This window comes from Hylobates moloch, unplaced genomic scaffold, assembly GCF_009828535.3.
Source record: "Hylobates moloch isolate HMO894 unplaced genomic scaffold, HMol_V3 SCAFFOLD_8, whole genome shotgun sequence".
Classification (NCBI taxonomy): domain Eukaryota; kingdom Metazoa; phylum Chordata; class Mammalia; order Primates; family Hylobatidae; genus Hylobates; species Hylobates moloch.
In genome coordinates, this window is record NW_026652283.1 from 59,075,219 (window position 1) to 59,093,126 (window position 17,908).

General features: G+C 42.4%; 2 protein-coding genes across 2 annotated transcripts in view; one reads left to right on the forward strand and one right to left on the reverse strand.

Moving 5' to 3' along the window:
- The window catches only part of LOC116473208 (rab GTPase-activating protein 1-like), a 293,936-nt gene that overhangs the window by 235,180 nt on the left and 40,848 nt on the right, over positions 1 to 17,908 (reverse strand). The window lies entirely within an intron of this gene.
- Positions 12,334 to 17,908, forward strand: part of LOC116473884 (helicase with zinc finger domain 2-like) — a 43,294-nt gene continuing 37,719 nt past the window's right edge. The window contains 4 exon segments of the mRNA XM_032758005.1: positions 12,334 to 12,365; positions 13,257 to 14,167; positions 14,170 to 15,728; positions 15,730 to 15,769. Coding sequence (XP_032613896.1) covers positions 12,334 to 12,365; positions 13,257 to 14,167; positions 14,170 to 15,728; positions 15,730 to 15,769 — 2,542 coding nt within the window.

Genomic DNA, 17,908 nt, shown 5'->3' on the forward strand with positions numbered 1-17,908 from the left:
GTCACTGCTCAAAATGTAAATCCTCTCATCTCTAGTTCTCTCATCTTCATAATGCTCTGGTCCTTTATCCTAAGCCAGTTTGCTACTCCTCCTCTCCTTCCCAAATCGTTTCATGGTAGCCTTTGGAAACTCCACTCCATGTTCAGCTACCTTGGCTGTATTCTTAACCTCCCTGTCAAACATTCCCCTCAAATTCCTTATATTCACAGGAATAGTGAAATTTCATTGATTCTTAAAATAACCTATACAATGATTCTCATTTTTTAGAGTATCAATGTGACTAGCCCAATATTATACATGTGAAAACCAAAAAGAAAATTCTAAGCCCTCCACATGACTAAATGGAGGACCAAAGGGACCCAATTAAACCTAGAAAAATAGTTCAGACCATGACAGGAAGGGGGAATCACACATGCCTCATTATACTCTCCTCCCTTTGGAGTTCAGGCACACAACTGACTAGCATTAACATTAAAAGAGAGATCCTAAGACAGACAGAAAAGACCCTGTAGCAATAAGATACCAAATTCCAACCTGACTCTAAGTATAGCATCACATAGCAATTAGCAGGGCCCTGAAAGAAACCAAACTATTTTATCCCAAAAGCACTTTGGGAGACCGAGGTGGGCGGATCATGAGGTCAGGAGATCGAGACCATCCTGGCTAACACGGTGAAACCCGTCTCTACTAAAAATACAAAAAATTAGCCGGCGTGGTGGCGGGTGCCTGTAGTCCCAGCTACTTGGGAGGCTGAAGCAGGAGAATGGCGTGAACCCGGGAGGCGGAGCTTGCAGTGAGCCGAGATGGCGCCACTGCACTCCAGCCTGGGTGACAGAGCAAGACTCCATCTCATAAAAAAAAAAAAAAAAAGATTCCTTGAACATATTTCGAAATGGTCCTACAAAGCTGTCTCTTGTGGGGAAAATTTACATTCTATAGAGGATTCCCTTCTCTTTCCAGGTCATTTTCTGATCCTGCAGAGATTGGCTGAAAGTCTAGAACCTTTTTAGGATGTGTAAAGGAAACATTTGCCATTTATTGCCTCTGGGAATGGTTACCTATGAGACTTCATATACATAATAAGAACCCTAGTCTTTACAACCCCTTATCTTAACCCAGACACTCCTTTCTATTGATTCCAGGTTTTTAGATAGTAACTTAACTCTTTCAACCAATTGCCAATCAGGAAATCTTTGCCAACCTAGGCAACAAAGTGAGACTCCATCTCTAGAAGAAAGTAAAAAAAAATTAGCCAGGTGTGGTGGTACACACCTGTGGTCCCAGCTTCATGGGAGGCTGAGGCAGGAGGAGTGCTTGAACTGAGGAGGTTGAGCTGCAGTGAGCCAAGATCACACCATTGCACTCCAGCCTAGATGACAGAGCAAGACCCTGTCTCAAAAAACAAACAAACAAAAAGAAAGAAAAGAAAAAAAAAGATAACATTTTTGAACCCACCTATGACCTGGAAGCCCCAGCTTTGAGTTATTATTGCACTGAATGAATGTATGCTTCACATCACATGTATTAACTGATTTTTTTTTTTTCTTTTTGAGACAAGAGTCTTGCTCTGTCACCCAGGCTAGAGTGCAGTGGTGCAATCTTGGCTCACTGCAACCTCCACTTCCTGGGTTCAGGCGATTCTTGTGCCTCAGCCTCCCGTGTAGCTGGGGCTACAGGCCCTGCCACCACACCTGGCTAACTTTTGTATTTTTAGTAGAGCTGGGGTTTCACCATTTTGGCCAGGCTAGTCTCAAACTCTTGACCTCAAGTGTTCTGCCCGTCTCGGCCTCCCAAAGTGCCGGGATTACATGTGTGAGCCACCGCACCTGGCCTGACGTCTTTTATTTTAAGAACAGTCTCGTTCTGTGGCCCAGGCTGGAGTGCAGTGGCACAATCAGAGCTCACTGCAGCCTTGACCTTTTGAACTCAAGCAATCTTTCCACATCAGCCTCCCAAGTAGCTGGAACTACAGGCATATGCCACCACACCGAGATAATTTTTTTTTTTTTTTTGGTAGAGAAGGTTTCACTATATTGCCCAAGCTATTCTTGAACTCTTGTCCTCAAGCAACCCTTCTACCTCAGCCTCCCAAAGTGCTAGGATTAAGGGCATGAGTCACTTGCTCAGCCATGGATTAATATCTTATGTTTCCCTAAAACATATAAAACCAATCTGAAACCCAATCACCTTGGGCACGTGTTCTCAGGACCTCCTGAGGCTGTGTCATGGATCAAGGTCCGTAACTTGGCAAAATAAACCTCTAAATTGATTGAAATCCATCTCAGATGCTTTTTGGTTTACATATATGTTTAGTAACAGGCTAGAATCACCCCCTCAAGCCTCCTGATGTCTAGTCTAGTGAGATATTCTCACACAGTGCTGGTATAATGTGCATAGTAAATGCTTCTGAATGATTAAACTACACTAGCTTTCCCAAATTTTCTGGGGTTGATTTATTTCCCTGTGGACCCAACTAGAGCAGTTTACAGAATTATCATCAAATTACAGTAAGAACCCCTTTCTTCAATTATCTCAAAATCAAACAATTAGAAAACCAAGCTGTGCAAAACACAAAGAACTTACAAGTAAAAATTAAATAAATAAAGATCTCTAAATAGCCAAAATAGCTCTCACAAACACCAACAGAAAACTTTGCTCAACTTTTTATTCTATACATACTTCCAGTTAGTTTGGTGATATGATTTTGAAGCTTGTAGATATTAGAAGTAGCAAACCACAAGATAAAGTATGTGCCAGATGGGGTCAGGGATGGATAGCCTATAGAGACAGTTGTCAGAATTAAAATATTAGATCTCACAGAAATAGAAGACATATATTAAAAAAAAAAAAGACAAAATGCATGGCTCTCTGGGTCCACTTGGGGGAGCCAATAATTTTCAATAGTTAATTATTAACTACTGTTGATTATCATTATTAATAATGATAATCCAGCAGGATTAATGAATGCTTATATCATATTATAATACTGTGCTTAAGAAGGGAGGTGAGTGTGTGTTTTAAATAAAAAGCAGATAACGATGTTTTGAAGTTTGGGAAGCTAAAGAGGAAACTTTCAGTTACCAGAAAAATTTACATATGTAAATTCTTTAAGCAAGTTCAGAAAAATAAGGTATTACTATAGCTGCTTATATGAAGCTCTAGACATTACCCATAAAAATAAAGAAAAGTAAAGACTTCATAAGTCTTGAACTAAAGTAGAACAGAGTGGCTAGACGATGCAAACAAATACACTTTAAGACATCCGAGTTGATGGAATTCAGAAAAGAACTTGCTATTCTATCAGGTTTTTTTTTTTTTTTTTTTTTTTGAGATAGAGTTTCACTCTGTCATACAGGCTGGAGCTCAGTTGTGTGATCACCACTCGCTGCAGCCTCAATCTCCCAGGCTCAAGCAGTCCTCTCAACTCAGCTTCCAAGTAGGTGGGACTACATGTGTGTGCCACCATACCTGGCTAATTTTTAATTTTTTCATAGAGATGAGGTATCCCTATGTTGCCCAAGCTGGTCTCCAATTCCTGGGCTCAAGTGATCCTTCTGGCTTGGCCTCACAAAATGCTGGGATTAGAGGCATGAGACGACACACTCAGCCTTGAAATGTATTTTTAAAAGCAAAATATGTCACACATTTTCAAGATGCCTCCCATTTTTAGGAATATGTAATCCCCAGCAATTTGTTTGTTCTTAAGGGGAAAACATATACATAGTAGGAGTCAAAGGTTTGGAGAATTATTAAGAGTAAAAAATAAGTAAACATGTTATGGCCACTTACCATTTATAGTACAAGGTCTAACTCCAAATGCAAAATAATAACCAACATCTACTGAGTATTTTGTATGTGCCAAGATATGAATTAATTACATTAAAGGCATGTCCTTATTTCATCCCACAACCACCTAAAATTCCATTTTATACACAAGGAAATCAAGATTTAGAGAAATCAAAGTAACTTTCCTAAGTCCAACAGCTAGTAAGTGCAGATCTAGGATTTTAACCTAAGCAGCCTAATTCCAAAAGTGATACTCTAAACAATTAAGTTAGAGAAGATGATTCAATGAATATGTGAATGAATGAATAAATCTCTTATTTGGATATTATTTAATGTGTCCTCTACTTCCTAAAGGATTAAAGCGATTCTTTCCATTTAAAGGCAAGTAAATTTTGAGAGCAGAGAGTAAAAAGATAACAAATAAGTGACTTCTACCAGAACTAAATTCTATTATTTGTTTCTGTATTGAAAACACTCATAAAAAGTAGCTGACTGCTTGCAGTATATGAGGCAACAAAAACCCAGCTTGCTGTGGGAAGAAAGGGTCACCACCTTCCTCTAATGACAACGAATTGAGATCAGCCTTGCATGCATAAAGAAGTAGCTTTTTAACTGATTTGGATACTGCTATTTCAAAATTCAATTACATTCTGGCAACATCTTTGCTTTAAAGAACACCTACAAGTAATTGCCCCAAATTGAATAATTGCTCCAAAGTGCAGATCATGGTGTTCTTGGGTAGGCCAAGGATTAAGCACCCACAATCTTGCATAAAATAATGGCTGACAGTAGAGCACTCACTGAAACAAAGACACTGAACATTCTGGCTCTGATAAGCAGGCAATCGTGGGTTCAGAGGGAGCTGACAGATTGTGTGAGAAGCTGTCAAAAACTTAAGCTGACAGCAGTGAGAACAAATGCTGAAAAGGTAGTGTCAAAAAGTACCAAATGTGCACCAGCACCTGCGTTCTTAGGGATCAAAATAAAAGGGAAATAATGGAAATCCTAACAAGTCAATAAACCAAATTACCAAAGTAAATGGAGCGGGTTCACAGACAAAGCTAGAGGAAATGGGGTTCTGTCCTTTCTGACCCATCCAAAAGAAAACATACCACCCTAGGAAGAGATAATCACTAAATGAGATAGCATAAATCAAGTGAACTGAGTATTTGGTAAATATTCGATAAACACTAGCAATTATTATTAGGTTCATGTATTTATTGCCTATTATATCCAGTATTTTATATTTTTCACTTAATCCTCTCAACAGCTCTATGGCATATGTATTATTGCCACCATTTTAGAGATGACTAAACTGAAGCTCAGAGACAGAACACTGTTAGTAAATGGTAAAGCCAGGCTATAACTCATGTCTATCAGACTAAAGCAAATCCATGCTCTTTTCTACTAATTCCATCTTGAGTGCTAACTCGGTGAGACTTTTGTTAGATATCTGTGATGGATTAAAGAGTCACAATTCTTTGATGCTTCTCCCATTGAGAGTTAAGGTCTCTGTTCTCTCATTTCAACCTGGGCAGACTACGGTACTGCTTTTACCAGTAGAATATGGTGGAAGTGATGCCATGCTAGTTTATGTGCCCAGGCCTTCAGATATTGACAGCTTTCATGTCCAGTCTCTTGGAGCACTCACTCTTGGAAGCCAGCTACCATATAAGAAGTGCAATTATACTTATACCCCCATGCTCTCTAAGGAACCAAGCAATCACAAGAAGGCTTGGAGGACCAGATTTCATCAGTAAAAAAGAAAGACCAAGAATCACCAAGGTGGTAGATGTGTGAGTAAAGAAGTCATCTGGAAGTGAATCAGGTGGTCCAGCTGATGCCAAGTCGATCAGAGATGAGCCACGCAGTTGAATTCCAAAATTTCTGACTCATGAGATTGTAAAAAAATAAATGATTGCTTTTAATTATTTTTTTCACTTGGAAATAATTTCGAATTTAGAAAAAATTTGCAAAAACAGTTCGAAGGAGTCCTACATATCCTTCACTCAGTTTCACCCAAACATTAACATCTTACATAACCACAGTATAATGATCAAAACCAAGAACTATTATTTTTATCAAATGCTCCACTAATGCCCTTTTTGTGGTCCAGAATGCAATTCTGGATTATATATTGAATTTGGTTGTAATGTCTCCTTAGTCTCCTTTCATATGGGACTATTTTCAGTCTTTATTTTTCATGACCTTGATGCTTTGGAAGAGGATTGGCCAGTTATTTTATAAAATGTCCCTCAACTCGATATGTCTGCTGGTTCCTTATGGTTAAATTCAGAATATGTATTTTGGGCACAAATACCACAGAACTGATGCTGTGCCCTTCTCAGTGCATTCTATCAGGAGGTTACATAACATCACTATATGTCTCACTATAAAAATCATTGTCCTTTTAAAGCCACTCAGTTTTCGTATAGCTTGTTATATATTACAGGTAATCAGAAGAAAATCCCTTTGGCTTCTCTTTGATAAATTTCTTGCTGCTATGATCTATAAAGCAATGCATTGTTTCAAAGAGAGTAGTGAAAGTGACAGATAATTAACATGCAAAAAGAAATAAGTTAATACTAGCTGCTCTTAAATATAGGTTCTACAGCAAGAATATTTAGAATATTAGCCAAAAATTCTTTTACTTTATTCTGCTTCTCATGTTTTAAGCTCTTTGAAAGTTTAGGCCGGGCGTGGTGGCTCACGCTTGTAATCCCAGCACTTTGGGAGGCCGAGGAGGGCGGATCACGAGGTCAGGAGATCGAGACCACCGTGAAACCCCGTCTCTACTAAAAATACAAAAAATTAGCCGGGCGTGGTGGCGGGCGCCTGTAGTCCCAGCTACTCGGGAGGCTGAGGCAGGAGAATGGCGTGAACCCGGGAGGCGGAGCTTGCAGTGAGCCGAGATTGCGCCACTGCACTCCAGCCTGGGCGACAGAGCGAGATTCCGTCTCAAAAAAAAAAAAAAAAAAAGAAAGAAAGAAAGTTTAATATTTTCGCTTGTCTAACGGTGCTTGATGGAGTAACTAAATAAAACGATGTAATGTTTGGGTTTTTGTTCTGAATGTCCACTAGAGGTCAGGATTGCAGCACTGAAAATCAATCGCTTTTTTTTTTTTTTTTTTAAGTATTTCACAGACCAACATAGTAGCCTTGTATACAAATTAAGACATGCTGTTTTAAAATCTTTATGGCTAAGTCCTCCCTTATTTTTACTATTAATTTACTAACATATACCAAAAAAAGGATGATTCCCACCCTTCCTTTCCTCCAGCTTAATTATATATTTTCCATTTTATTATAGAGTTATTTGTTATACTTTTTTTTCATAAATGACTAGTGAATGAGAAAGAGTTCAAGAATGGGTAGGGATGAGAGATAAGTTTAACATGAATGCATCTGTTTAGTCATGAGTAATTTTAAAATATTTTCTTGGTTTATACTTGTTTGTACAGATTAAGTAGTAAAATACCTACAAAATCTAGAAGTCTTTATCATAGGTGACTCTGAGAAGAATTTTTTTAAAAAAAACATAGTTTTGCTGTTATTTATTTATTTACTCATTTATTTTAAACTTTTATTTTAGATTCAAAGTATATGTTCAGGTTTGTTATGCAGGTAAACTTGTGTCATAGGGGGTTTGTTGAACAGGGAAAGAATTTTAGAGGTTTGTGACATCTGAATTACATAAAACTTTCAGAAACAAGGCAGGCAAAATGAGATAATGAAATCAAATTAGAGGTTTTAACATGAGTTTCAAACTGACCCAATAGTCCAAAAGAGAGTTTTTTGGATAAACATAGAAATGGACATTTTTGGTCTTGAAGCTTGAACCTTAACACTTGCTTTATCTGATTCCTTACTCAACAAAGGATCTTCAGGTCTCTCAAAAAAAAGTATGGAAGAAATGAAACTCACCAGATCACCATATCCAGACAATGAGATGAGGGCCCCTCATTCATCATAACTGCTTCCTTGCCCCTCCCTAGTTCCTGTTTCTTACACATTGTTATATCTCTTCCCTGCTATATAAATCCTTAGTTTTAGTTTGTCAGGGAGATGGATTTGAGACTGAGCTCCCATCTCGTCTCGTCTGCTGCAGCCCCCAATTAAAGCCTTCTTCCTTGGCAATAATCATCATCTTAGTCATTGGCTTTCTGTGCTGTGAGCAGCAGGACCTAGACTGAACCCCTGGCGTTGTGGTAACATATTCATTATACGTCAAGCATTTTGAGGACATTTACAAAGATGGATAAGTCATCCCTACACTCAAAGGACTCCCAGATTAGGATAGCAGATAAAAATATAAACAGATAACACACCACCCAGGGAATGATGGGGAGGTAGGACCTGAACATTAGAGCACTGAAGTATTGCTATAAAGTCCCTATACACCTGTTCCATTGGCCATTGAACATTGGCATTCACCTTTCTGTTCTTCTCAAATTCTCTTAAGTCATGATACACATTGGATTATATTGTTTTACAGTTACAATTATCAATCAACCATCCCAGGCTGCAGGGATGTTTTTGATACTCTTCATAATGACAAAGGACTTCTTATCAATTATCATTAGCTGATCTTGACCTTCTCCTTCCTCCAGGCTTCTGCCAGTTTTCCATTAACCCAATCCATCCAGAAATCTTTTGTTAGAGTTCTTGTGCTCATACCCCTGTTCTTTCTTTCTTTTTCTTTTTTTGAGATGAAGTCTTGCTCTGTCACTTAGGCTGGAGTGCAGTGGCATGATCTCAGCTTACTGCAACCCCCGCCTCATGGGCTTAAGCAAATCTTCTGCCTCAGCCTCCCAAGCAGCTGGGATTACAGGTGTGCACCACTACACTCAGCTGATTTTTGTATTTTTAGTAGAGATGGGTTTCACCACATTAGTTAGGCTGGTCTGGAACTCCTGACCTCAAGCGATCCACCCGCCTTGGCCTCCTAAAGTGCTGGGATTACAAGCTGAGCCACCACACCCAGCCCACTTTTCTTTCTTCTTTTTTTCTTCTTTTTTTGAGACAGGGTCTTGCTCTGTCACCCAGGCTGGAGCATAGTGGTGCTATGATGGCTCACCACAGCCTCAACCTTCCAGGCTCAAGCAATCCTCCCACCTCAGTCTCCCAAGTAGTTGGGTCTATAGGCTTATGCCACCATGTCTGGCTAATTTTTCTTTCCTTTTCTTTTTTTTTTTTTTGTAGAAACAGGCTTTTGCCATGTTGCCCAGGCTGGTCTCAAACTCCCCACTTAAAAAAAACTTTAAAAATGCCACAACATGGTATAAAAGTAGGCACATAGACCAGTAGAACAGAACAGAGAACTCAGAAATAAAGCCACATAGTTACAGCCAACTGATCTTCAACAAAGCAGACAAGAACTTACGCTGAGGGCCGAGTACGGTGGCTCAAACCTGTAATCCCAACACTTTGGAAGGCTGAGGCAGGAGGATTGCTTGAACCCAGGAGTTCAAAATCAGCCTAGGCAACAGAGTGAGACCCCATCTCTACAAAAAATAAAAAACTAGTCAGGTGTGGCAGCGAATGCCTGTAGTCTGAGCTACTTGGGAGGGTGAGGCAGGAGGATCATCTGGGCCCATGAGGTTGAGGCCACAGTGAGCCATGATCATGCCACTGCACTCCAGCCTGGGTGACAAGGCAAGACCCTGTCTCAAAACAAAAACAAAAACAAACAAAAAAACTTACATTGGGGAAAGGACAATCTCTTCAATAAACAGTGCTGGGAAAATTGTATAGCCACATGCAGAAGAATGAAACTGGACCATTATCTCACCATATACAAAAATGAACTCAAAGTAGATTAAAGACTTCAAAGTAAAACCTGAAACTATAGAAATATTAGAAGAAAAAATCTAGGGAACCCTCTCCTGGTCGTTGGTTTAGGCAAAGAATTTGTGACAAAGGCATCAAAAGATCAGGCAACAAAACCAAAAATAAGCGATTTGGACTTAAACTAAAAAGCTCCCACACAGAAAAACAAAACAAAAAAAAATCAACAGAGTGAAGAGACAACGTGTAGAATGGGATAAAATATTTGCAAATTATTTATCTAACAGGGACTAATATCTAGAACAGATAAGGAACTCGACAGGAAAAAAACAAATAATCTCATTCATACTTGGGCAAAGGATATGAATAGTCATTTCTCAAAAGAAGAAATACAAACAGCCAACAGGTATATGAAAAAATGCTCAATATCATGAATCATTAGAGAAATGCAATCAAAACCACAATGAGATAGCAGACCTCAGCCAGAATCCCTATTATTAAAATTGACAAAAAGCAACAGATGTCGACAAGGAAGTGGAGAAGAGAGAACTCATATACACTGTTGGTGGGAATGTAAACTAGTACAGCCACTATGGAAAACAGTATGGAGATTTCTCAAAAAACTAAAAATATAATTACCATTTGACCCAGTAATGCCACTACTGGGAATCGACTCAAAGAAAAAGAAGTCAATATATCAAAGAACTCACAAATATACAGTCAGGAGGCTTTAAAACACTCAAGAAATGGTATGTAATTTTGCCTGGAAACAGTTGATGAATTGAGCAAGAGGCTGTACCGAGACTGACACACCAGGAAATGCTATGCATAGTAAACTTTCATCCCTCCAACGGGTGAAGTCCTAGGTTTATATCATGTTGGGAAACCAGTAATGAGAGTATTCATCTTTGGGGACCCTTTCTCTTCTGTCCTCATCCATTTATATATAGGTAAATGTTAGTGAAGCTTAAACACTAGGGAAAGCAGAGACAGAAGTGATTTAAGAGAAAAGCATCGAAAAAGAGTACACAAGAGAGGGTTTGTAAAGTTAAATCATATAAATGACTCCACTGCTACCAACCATGTCTCTGTGAAGATGTAAGAAGGATGTTACTAATTATATGAACTCACAATTAAAAAAAAATCACCAGCAGGGGCAACTCCACCTTTCCTCTACATTTTCCTCCCTGTCACCTAGAGACACTAGCAGCCTGGTACACATAAAAATACAGAGTGAACTTTAAGAACCATAATGATATACCCTGAGGATCGCTAAGTAGCCTAAGTTTCTTTCTGCCTCAGGGGATCTAGCATCTTTCTGCCAAGAAGTACAAAAGACAAAACATACCACTTCACAGTAGCTATTGCGTAGTAAATCTTAATTGCTATGCCACCATCTGTATAACACTTCACTGCAAATAACTTTTGAGTATATAGTTTCATTCAACTGTAAAAATATTAATCAGGCATAGGCCATTATTAATTACCTCCATTTTAGAATGCAAGCTTAAATATGTTAGATGATTTACCTGAGTTCACAGAATTAAGACTGGAATGACAAGTTTCCTGATTATAATTCAGTTCTCTTTCCCTTAGAGCATTGGCTCTCAACCATGGCTGTTTATTAAAATCACCTGGGGAGCTTTTATAACACACAGAGGCAGGAGATCCATCAAATAAATAGAAATTTCTCAGGAGTAGAATGCGGTCACTTGTGTTTTTAAGAACTTCCCGGGAGTTTCTAGTATGAAACCAGACTGAGAACTGAGCATTACCAAGTTTTCAAGCCAATTGTTCATTAGAATCACCCAGGAAACTTTAATAATATTCCGAAGTCTAATTTAACTAATCTGGGGAGGGCCCAGGCTCTGCACGTGATTCTAATACGCAGCTAGCTGTAGCAGTCACAGCATAACACCTCTAACAAGCACATCTAAAAATTCTTTAACTTAAAATCTTATAGTTTTAGTATTTAAAATGTTTCTAAAGGTTACTTGTGTAATCACTAAAAATAATGTGAATTTTAGATTAATTCATTAAGGGGTATAAAATCTAGCTGAAAATGATAACAGCAGAAGGAACTAATATATTTTTAAAAATAAGACATATTTATCTGTACTTAGAAGAGTGTATGGCTTCTTTTAATTGGGGTGGGGCAAATGAAGATATTACATTTCTCTGGAACCTGTTAATGAAGATCATGGAACATTATCAAAATGTAACATACTAAATTCCCTAATAAATAGTTAGGAAATAGCTTTCAGGTAATATTCATGTAGGTAATAATACAATAAGAAAAGGTAATTGATGTTTTCCACAGTGAGTAAACTAGTATATTAGATCTTATTTGAATCATGCAAAAAAATCTCCTAAAGTATCTAAAATATTAAGGTAATATTACATGTTATATATTTGAAAATGAATATATATCATGAAAATGAATACTAATCATCTTATGAAAAGATGATTAATAAAAACATTAAAGTTGGGATACACTGCAGGCTAGTCTTTATATTCTCAAGATCATCTGCCAGCAGCAAATAATGATGAGTGACCACTTTGAAAGTTGTTGAAAATAGATTATTTGTATCAAATTTCAGAAGTGTCTTCAGTAATTTATGTCTGTGTGCATGTAAGTACACATGTGCATACAGGTGGTATTTCATTTTAATAGGGAGTTACACAACAGGCTACTTGAAAAGCTACAGGAAATGTAATGAGTTAAGCTTAATAAATATGTGATAAAATTTTGAAAGATTAATGGTGGAGAAAACCCCAGCATATGATGAAAGGTAAACAAAAAAAAAATTCAACTCAGCAGATTAATTTTAAGAAACTGGTGACAGAATAGATTTCAGAGAAAACAAGCTATCAATATTGTTTAGTTAAAAAATTCCATTGTCCTACTACTGGGTATTTAGCCAAAGGAAAAGAAATCAGTGCATTAACAAGATACCTGCACTCACATGTTTATTGTAGCACTATTCATGATAGTAAAGATATGAAATCAATCTAAGTGTCCATTAATGGAAGGATGTGTAAAGAAAATGTAGTATATATACACAATGGAATACTATTCAGCAATAAAAAAAAGAATAAAATGTCATTTGCAGCAACATAGATGAAACTGGAGGGCATCATGTTAACTGAAATAAGCCGGGCACAGAAACACAATTATGTTCTCACCCATATGTAGGAGGTTAAAAAGTTGATTTCATGGAGATAGACAACAGAATGATAGGGCTGGATGTGGTGGCTCTCACCTGTACTCCCAGCACTTTGGGAGGGCAAGGTGGAAGTATTGCTTGATTTCAGGAGTTCAAGACCAGCCTGGGCAACACACTAATAAAAATAATTTTTTTTTTTTTTTTTTTGAGACAGTGTCGCTCTGTCACCCAGGTTGGGGTGCGGTGGCATGATCTCGGCTCACTGCAGCCTCCGCCTCCCAGGCTCAAGTGATTCTCCTGCCTCAGCCTCCCGAGCAGCTGGGATTACAGGCGCCCATCACCATGCCAGGCTAATTTTTGTATTTTTAGTGGAGATGGGGTTTTGTCATGTTGGTCAGGCTGGTCTCGAACTCCTGACCTCAGGTGATCTGTCCATCTTGGCCTCCCAAAGTGCTAGGATTACAGGTGTGAACCACCGTGCCTGGCCAAAATTTTTTAAAAATTCGCTGGGCACAGGGACGGGGTGCTGGACGTGGAGGCCCGAAGGCAGGGTGCTGCGTTCTATGCCCCTGGCAGGGAGCCAGTGCCCATGCTGCCGGCCAGCCTCTGCCAGGACATCCTCAGCCTCCTGCCTGGCCAGGACTGCCTGGCCATCTCCCTGTTCCTCACCATGGAGAAGGCCAGTGGCCAGTTGAAGAGCCTGCACTTTGCACCCTCCGTGGTCCGCTCTGACCGCCAGCTGTCCTACAAGGAGGCGGAGGAGGTGATCAGGCAGCACCCGGGTGCGGGCCGTGAGCTGCCGGCCCGCCTGGACTCCATGGACGCCTGTGTCGTGGCCGCGTGCTACTTCTCTCGGCTGCTGCACCGGCACCGCCTGCAGTCTGACTGCTTCTATGAGCAGCCGGACGAGGACAGCACCCTGGGCTTCCGAGCGGCCCACATCATGGTGAAGGAGCACATGATTCAGTTTAACAGGCTCGTGGCTGAGTTCCCGGTGGGCCGTGAACGCACGCGGACGGTCACGCCTCTGAGGTGGCAGCCAGCACCCCGCAGCCAGCAGCTCAAGGCCATGTGTGAGAAGCACGGGGACCGGGTGCCCCTGTCACTGCACCTCGGCCACCACCTGCACGGCAGCAGGGGCAGTCCCCTTGACACGCGGCTGCACCTCCTGGCCTCCCTCTGGAAGCAGGTCCAGTTTGCTGCTCGCACCCAGGACTACGAGCAGACGGTGGACTTAGTCACCACGGATGACATGCACCCGTTCCTGGCTCCTGCAGGCTGCGACATCCGCAAGGCCCTGGAGCGCTCGGCATTCGGCCGCTGCGCCCGGGGCCACCAGCAGCAGGGCGGCCACTACTCGCTGCAGGTGGACTGGTACACATGGGCCACCTCGCCCATCCGCAGGTACCTGGACGTGGTGTTGCAGCGGCGATCCTGCTGGCGCTGGGCGATGGGGGCCCCGCCTACTCTGCCAGGGACATCGATGGGCTCTGCCAGGGCTTCAGCCTCCAGCACACGCTTGCCCAGAGCTATCAGCAGCGGCCGCGCAGCCTGCACCTGGCCGTGCAGCTCAAGGCCCAGCCTCTGGACAAGCTGGGCTTCGTTGTGGACGGGGAGGCAGGCTCCCGCTGCTTCCGGCTGCTCTTCCCCAGCAACCGGGAGACGCTGCCTGACCCCTGCCCCATCCCCTATGGCTCCCTGCAGCTGGCCGAGCACCCCCACGCCCTGGCAGGCCGGCTGGGCCTGCAGCTCCTGTGGCCGCGCCGTGTCTACTCAGTGCAGGGATTCAGCCCGCCCTTGCCACTGCCTGGCACTGTGCTGGACCTACACACCTGGGCTGTGGAGACGGCCCTGTGGAAGCAGCTGCTGGCGCTGGTGGAGCTGCAGCGCTGGCCGGAGGCGGCTGCTCTCATCCAGGAGAAGGGCGAGGCGTCCCAGCGGTGGGAGCTGGTGCAGGTGCAGCGGAGCCGCTGTGGCCATTTTCTGGAGGTGGCCCGGGAGCTGGGCAGCGGGGACACCCTGCAGGTGCAGCTCGGCGCCAGCCTGCAGCACGGCTTCCTGGTACCGAGCCCTCAGCTCTGGACCATGGCACTCGACTTCAGCCTCTGCCTGGAGCACGTGGAGCGGCCCGGAGACTGCTTCTCGGGCCATGTGTACCAGGCCCCGCGGGACCGGTACCGCGACGTGGATGAGTACGCCTGCGTGTGGGAGCCATTCTGCGCCCTGGAGTCGGCCACTGGCGCGGTTGCCGAGAATGACTCTGTCACACTTCAGCACCTGAGTGTTTCCTGGGAGGCGTCGCGGACGCCGCAGGGGCAACTGCAGGGCGCTCTCCGCCTGGAGGCCGGCTTCCTCGAGGAGAACTGTGCCGACATCAACTTCAGCTGCTGCTACCTCCGCATCCGGCTCGAGGGGCTGCCGGCTCCCACAGCCAGCCCACGCCCCAGGCCCAGCAGCCTCGGCCCTGGCCTGAGTGTTGACCCCGGCACGTATACCTGGGTGGCCCACGGGCAGACGGAGGACTGGGACCAGGAGCGCCGGGCAGACCGGCAGGAGGCTCTCAGACCGGTGCACCTCTTCGTCCACCACATGGGCATGGAGAAGGCACCGGAAGAGGTGCTGAGGCCGGGCACCCTGTTCACCGTTGAGCTGCTGCCCAAGCAGCTTCCTGATCTCCGCAAGGAGGAAGCCGTGCGTGGGCTAGAGGAGGCGTCCCCGCTGGTCACCAACATCGCACTGGGCCGGCCTGTCCCGCAGCCCCTCTGCAGAGTGATCCCCAGCAGGTTCCTGGAGCGGCAGACCTACGACACCCCCGGAGGCCGCCACAAGCTGAACCCCAGCCAGAACGTGGCGGTCAGGGAGGATCTGGAGAAGCCTTTCACGGTCATCCAGGGTCCACCAGGTACAGGGAAGACGATCGTGGGCCTCCACATCGTATTTTGGTTTCATAAATCAAACCAGGAGCAGGTGCAGCCCGGAGGCCCCCCTCCATGGGGAGAAGCGGCTGGGGGGTCCCTGCATCTTGTACTGTGTCCATGTGTTCTCATTGTTCAATTCCCACCTATGAGTGAGAACATGTGGTGTTTGGTTTTTTGTCCTTGCGATAGTTTACTGAGAATGATGTTTTCCAGTTTCATCCATGTCCCTACAAAGGACATGAACTCATCATTTTTTATGGCTACATAGTATTCCATGGTGTATATGTGCCAAATTTTCCTAATCCAGTCTATCGTTGTTGGACATTTGGGTTGGTTCCAAGTCTTTGCTATTGTGAATAGTGCCACAATAAACATACGTGTGCATGTGTCTTTATAGCAGTATGATTTATAGTCCTTTGGGTATATACCCAGTAATGGGATGGCTGGGTCAAATAGTATTTCTAGTTCTAGATCCCTGAGGAATCGCCACACTGACTTCCACAATGGTTGAACTAGTTTACAGTCCCACCAACAGTGTAAAAGTGTTCCTATTTCTCCACATCCTCTGCAGCACCTGTTGTTTCCTGACTTTTTAATGATGGCCATTCTAACTGGTGTGAGATGGTATCTCATTGCGGTTTTGATTTGCATTTCTCTGATGGCCAGTGATGATGAGCATTTTTTCATGTGTTTTTTGGCTACATAAATGTCTTCTTTTGAGAAGTGTCTGTTCATGTCCTTCGCCCACTTTTTGATGGGGTTGTTTGTTTTTTTCTTGTAAATTTGTTTGAGTTCATTGTAGATTCTGGATATTAGCCCTTTGTCAGATGAGTAGGTTGCGAAAATTTTCTCCCATTCTGTAGGTTGCCTGTTCACTTTGATGGTAGTTTCTTTTGCTATGCAGAAGCTCTTTAGTTTAATTAGATCCCATTTGTCAATTTTGGCTTTTGTTGACATTGCTTTTGGTGCTTTAGACATGAAGTCCTTGCCCATGCCTATGTCCTGAGTGGTATTGCCTAGGTTTTCTTCTAGGGTTTTTATGGTTTTAGGTCTAACATGTAAGTCTTTAATCCATCTTGAATTAATTTTTGTATAAGGTGTAAGGAAGGGATCCAGTTTCAGCTTTCTACATATGACTAGCCAGTTTTCCCAGCACCATTTATTAAATAGGGAATCCTTTCCCCATTGCTTGTTTTTGTCAGGTTTGTCAAAGATCAGATAGTTGTAGATAGGTGGCATTATTTCTGAGGGCTCTGTTCTGTTCCATTGATCTATGTCTCTGTTGTGGTACCAGTACCATGCTGTTTTGGTTACTGTAGCCTTGTAGTATAGTTTGAAGTCAGGTAGCGTGATGCCTCCAGCTTTGTTCTTTTGGCTTAGGATTGACTTGGCGATGTAGGCTCTTTTTTGGTTCCATATGAACTTTAAAGTAGTTTTTTCCAATTCTGTGAAGAAAGTCATTGGTAGCTTGATGGGGATGGCATTGAATCTATAAATTACCTTGGGCAGTATGGCCATTTTCACGATATTGATTCTTCCAACCCATGAGCATGGAATGTTCTTCCATTTGTTTGTATCCTCTTTTATTTCATTGAGCAGTGGTTTGTAGTTCTCCTTGAAGAGGTCCTTCACATCCCTTGTAAGTTGGTTTCCTAGGTATTTTATTCTCTTTGAAGCAATTGTGAATGGGAGTTCACTCATGATTTGGCTCTCGGTTTGTCTGTGATTGGTGTACAAGAATGCTTGTGATTTTTGTACATTGATTTTGTATCCTGAGACTTTGCTGAAGTTGCTAATCATCTTGAGGAGATTTTGGGCTGAGACAATGGGGTTTTCTAGATATACAATCATATCATCTGCAAACAGGGACAATTCGACTTCCTCTTTTCCTAATTGAATGCCCTTTACTTCCTTCTCCTGCCTGATTGCCCTAGCCAGAACTTCCAGCACTATGTTGAATAGGAGTGGTGAGAGAGGGCATCCCTGTCTTGTGCCAGTTTTCAAAGGGAATGCTTCCAGTTTTTGCCCATTCAGTATGATATTGGCTGTGAGTTTGTCATAGATAGGTCTTATTATTTTGAGATACGTCACATCAATACCTAATTTATTGAGTTTTTAGCATGAACGGTTGTTGAATTTTGTCAAAGGCCTTTTCTGCATCTATTGAGATAATCATGTGGCTTTTGTCTTTGGTTCTGTTTATATGCTGGATTACATTTATTGATTTGCGTATGTTGAACCAGCCTTGCA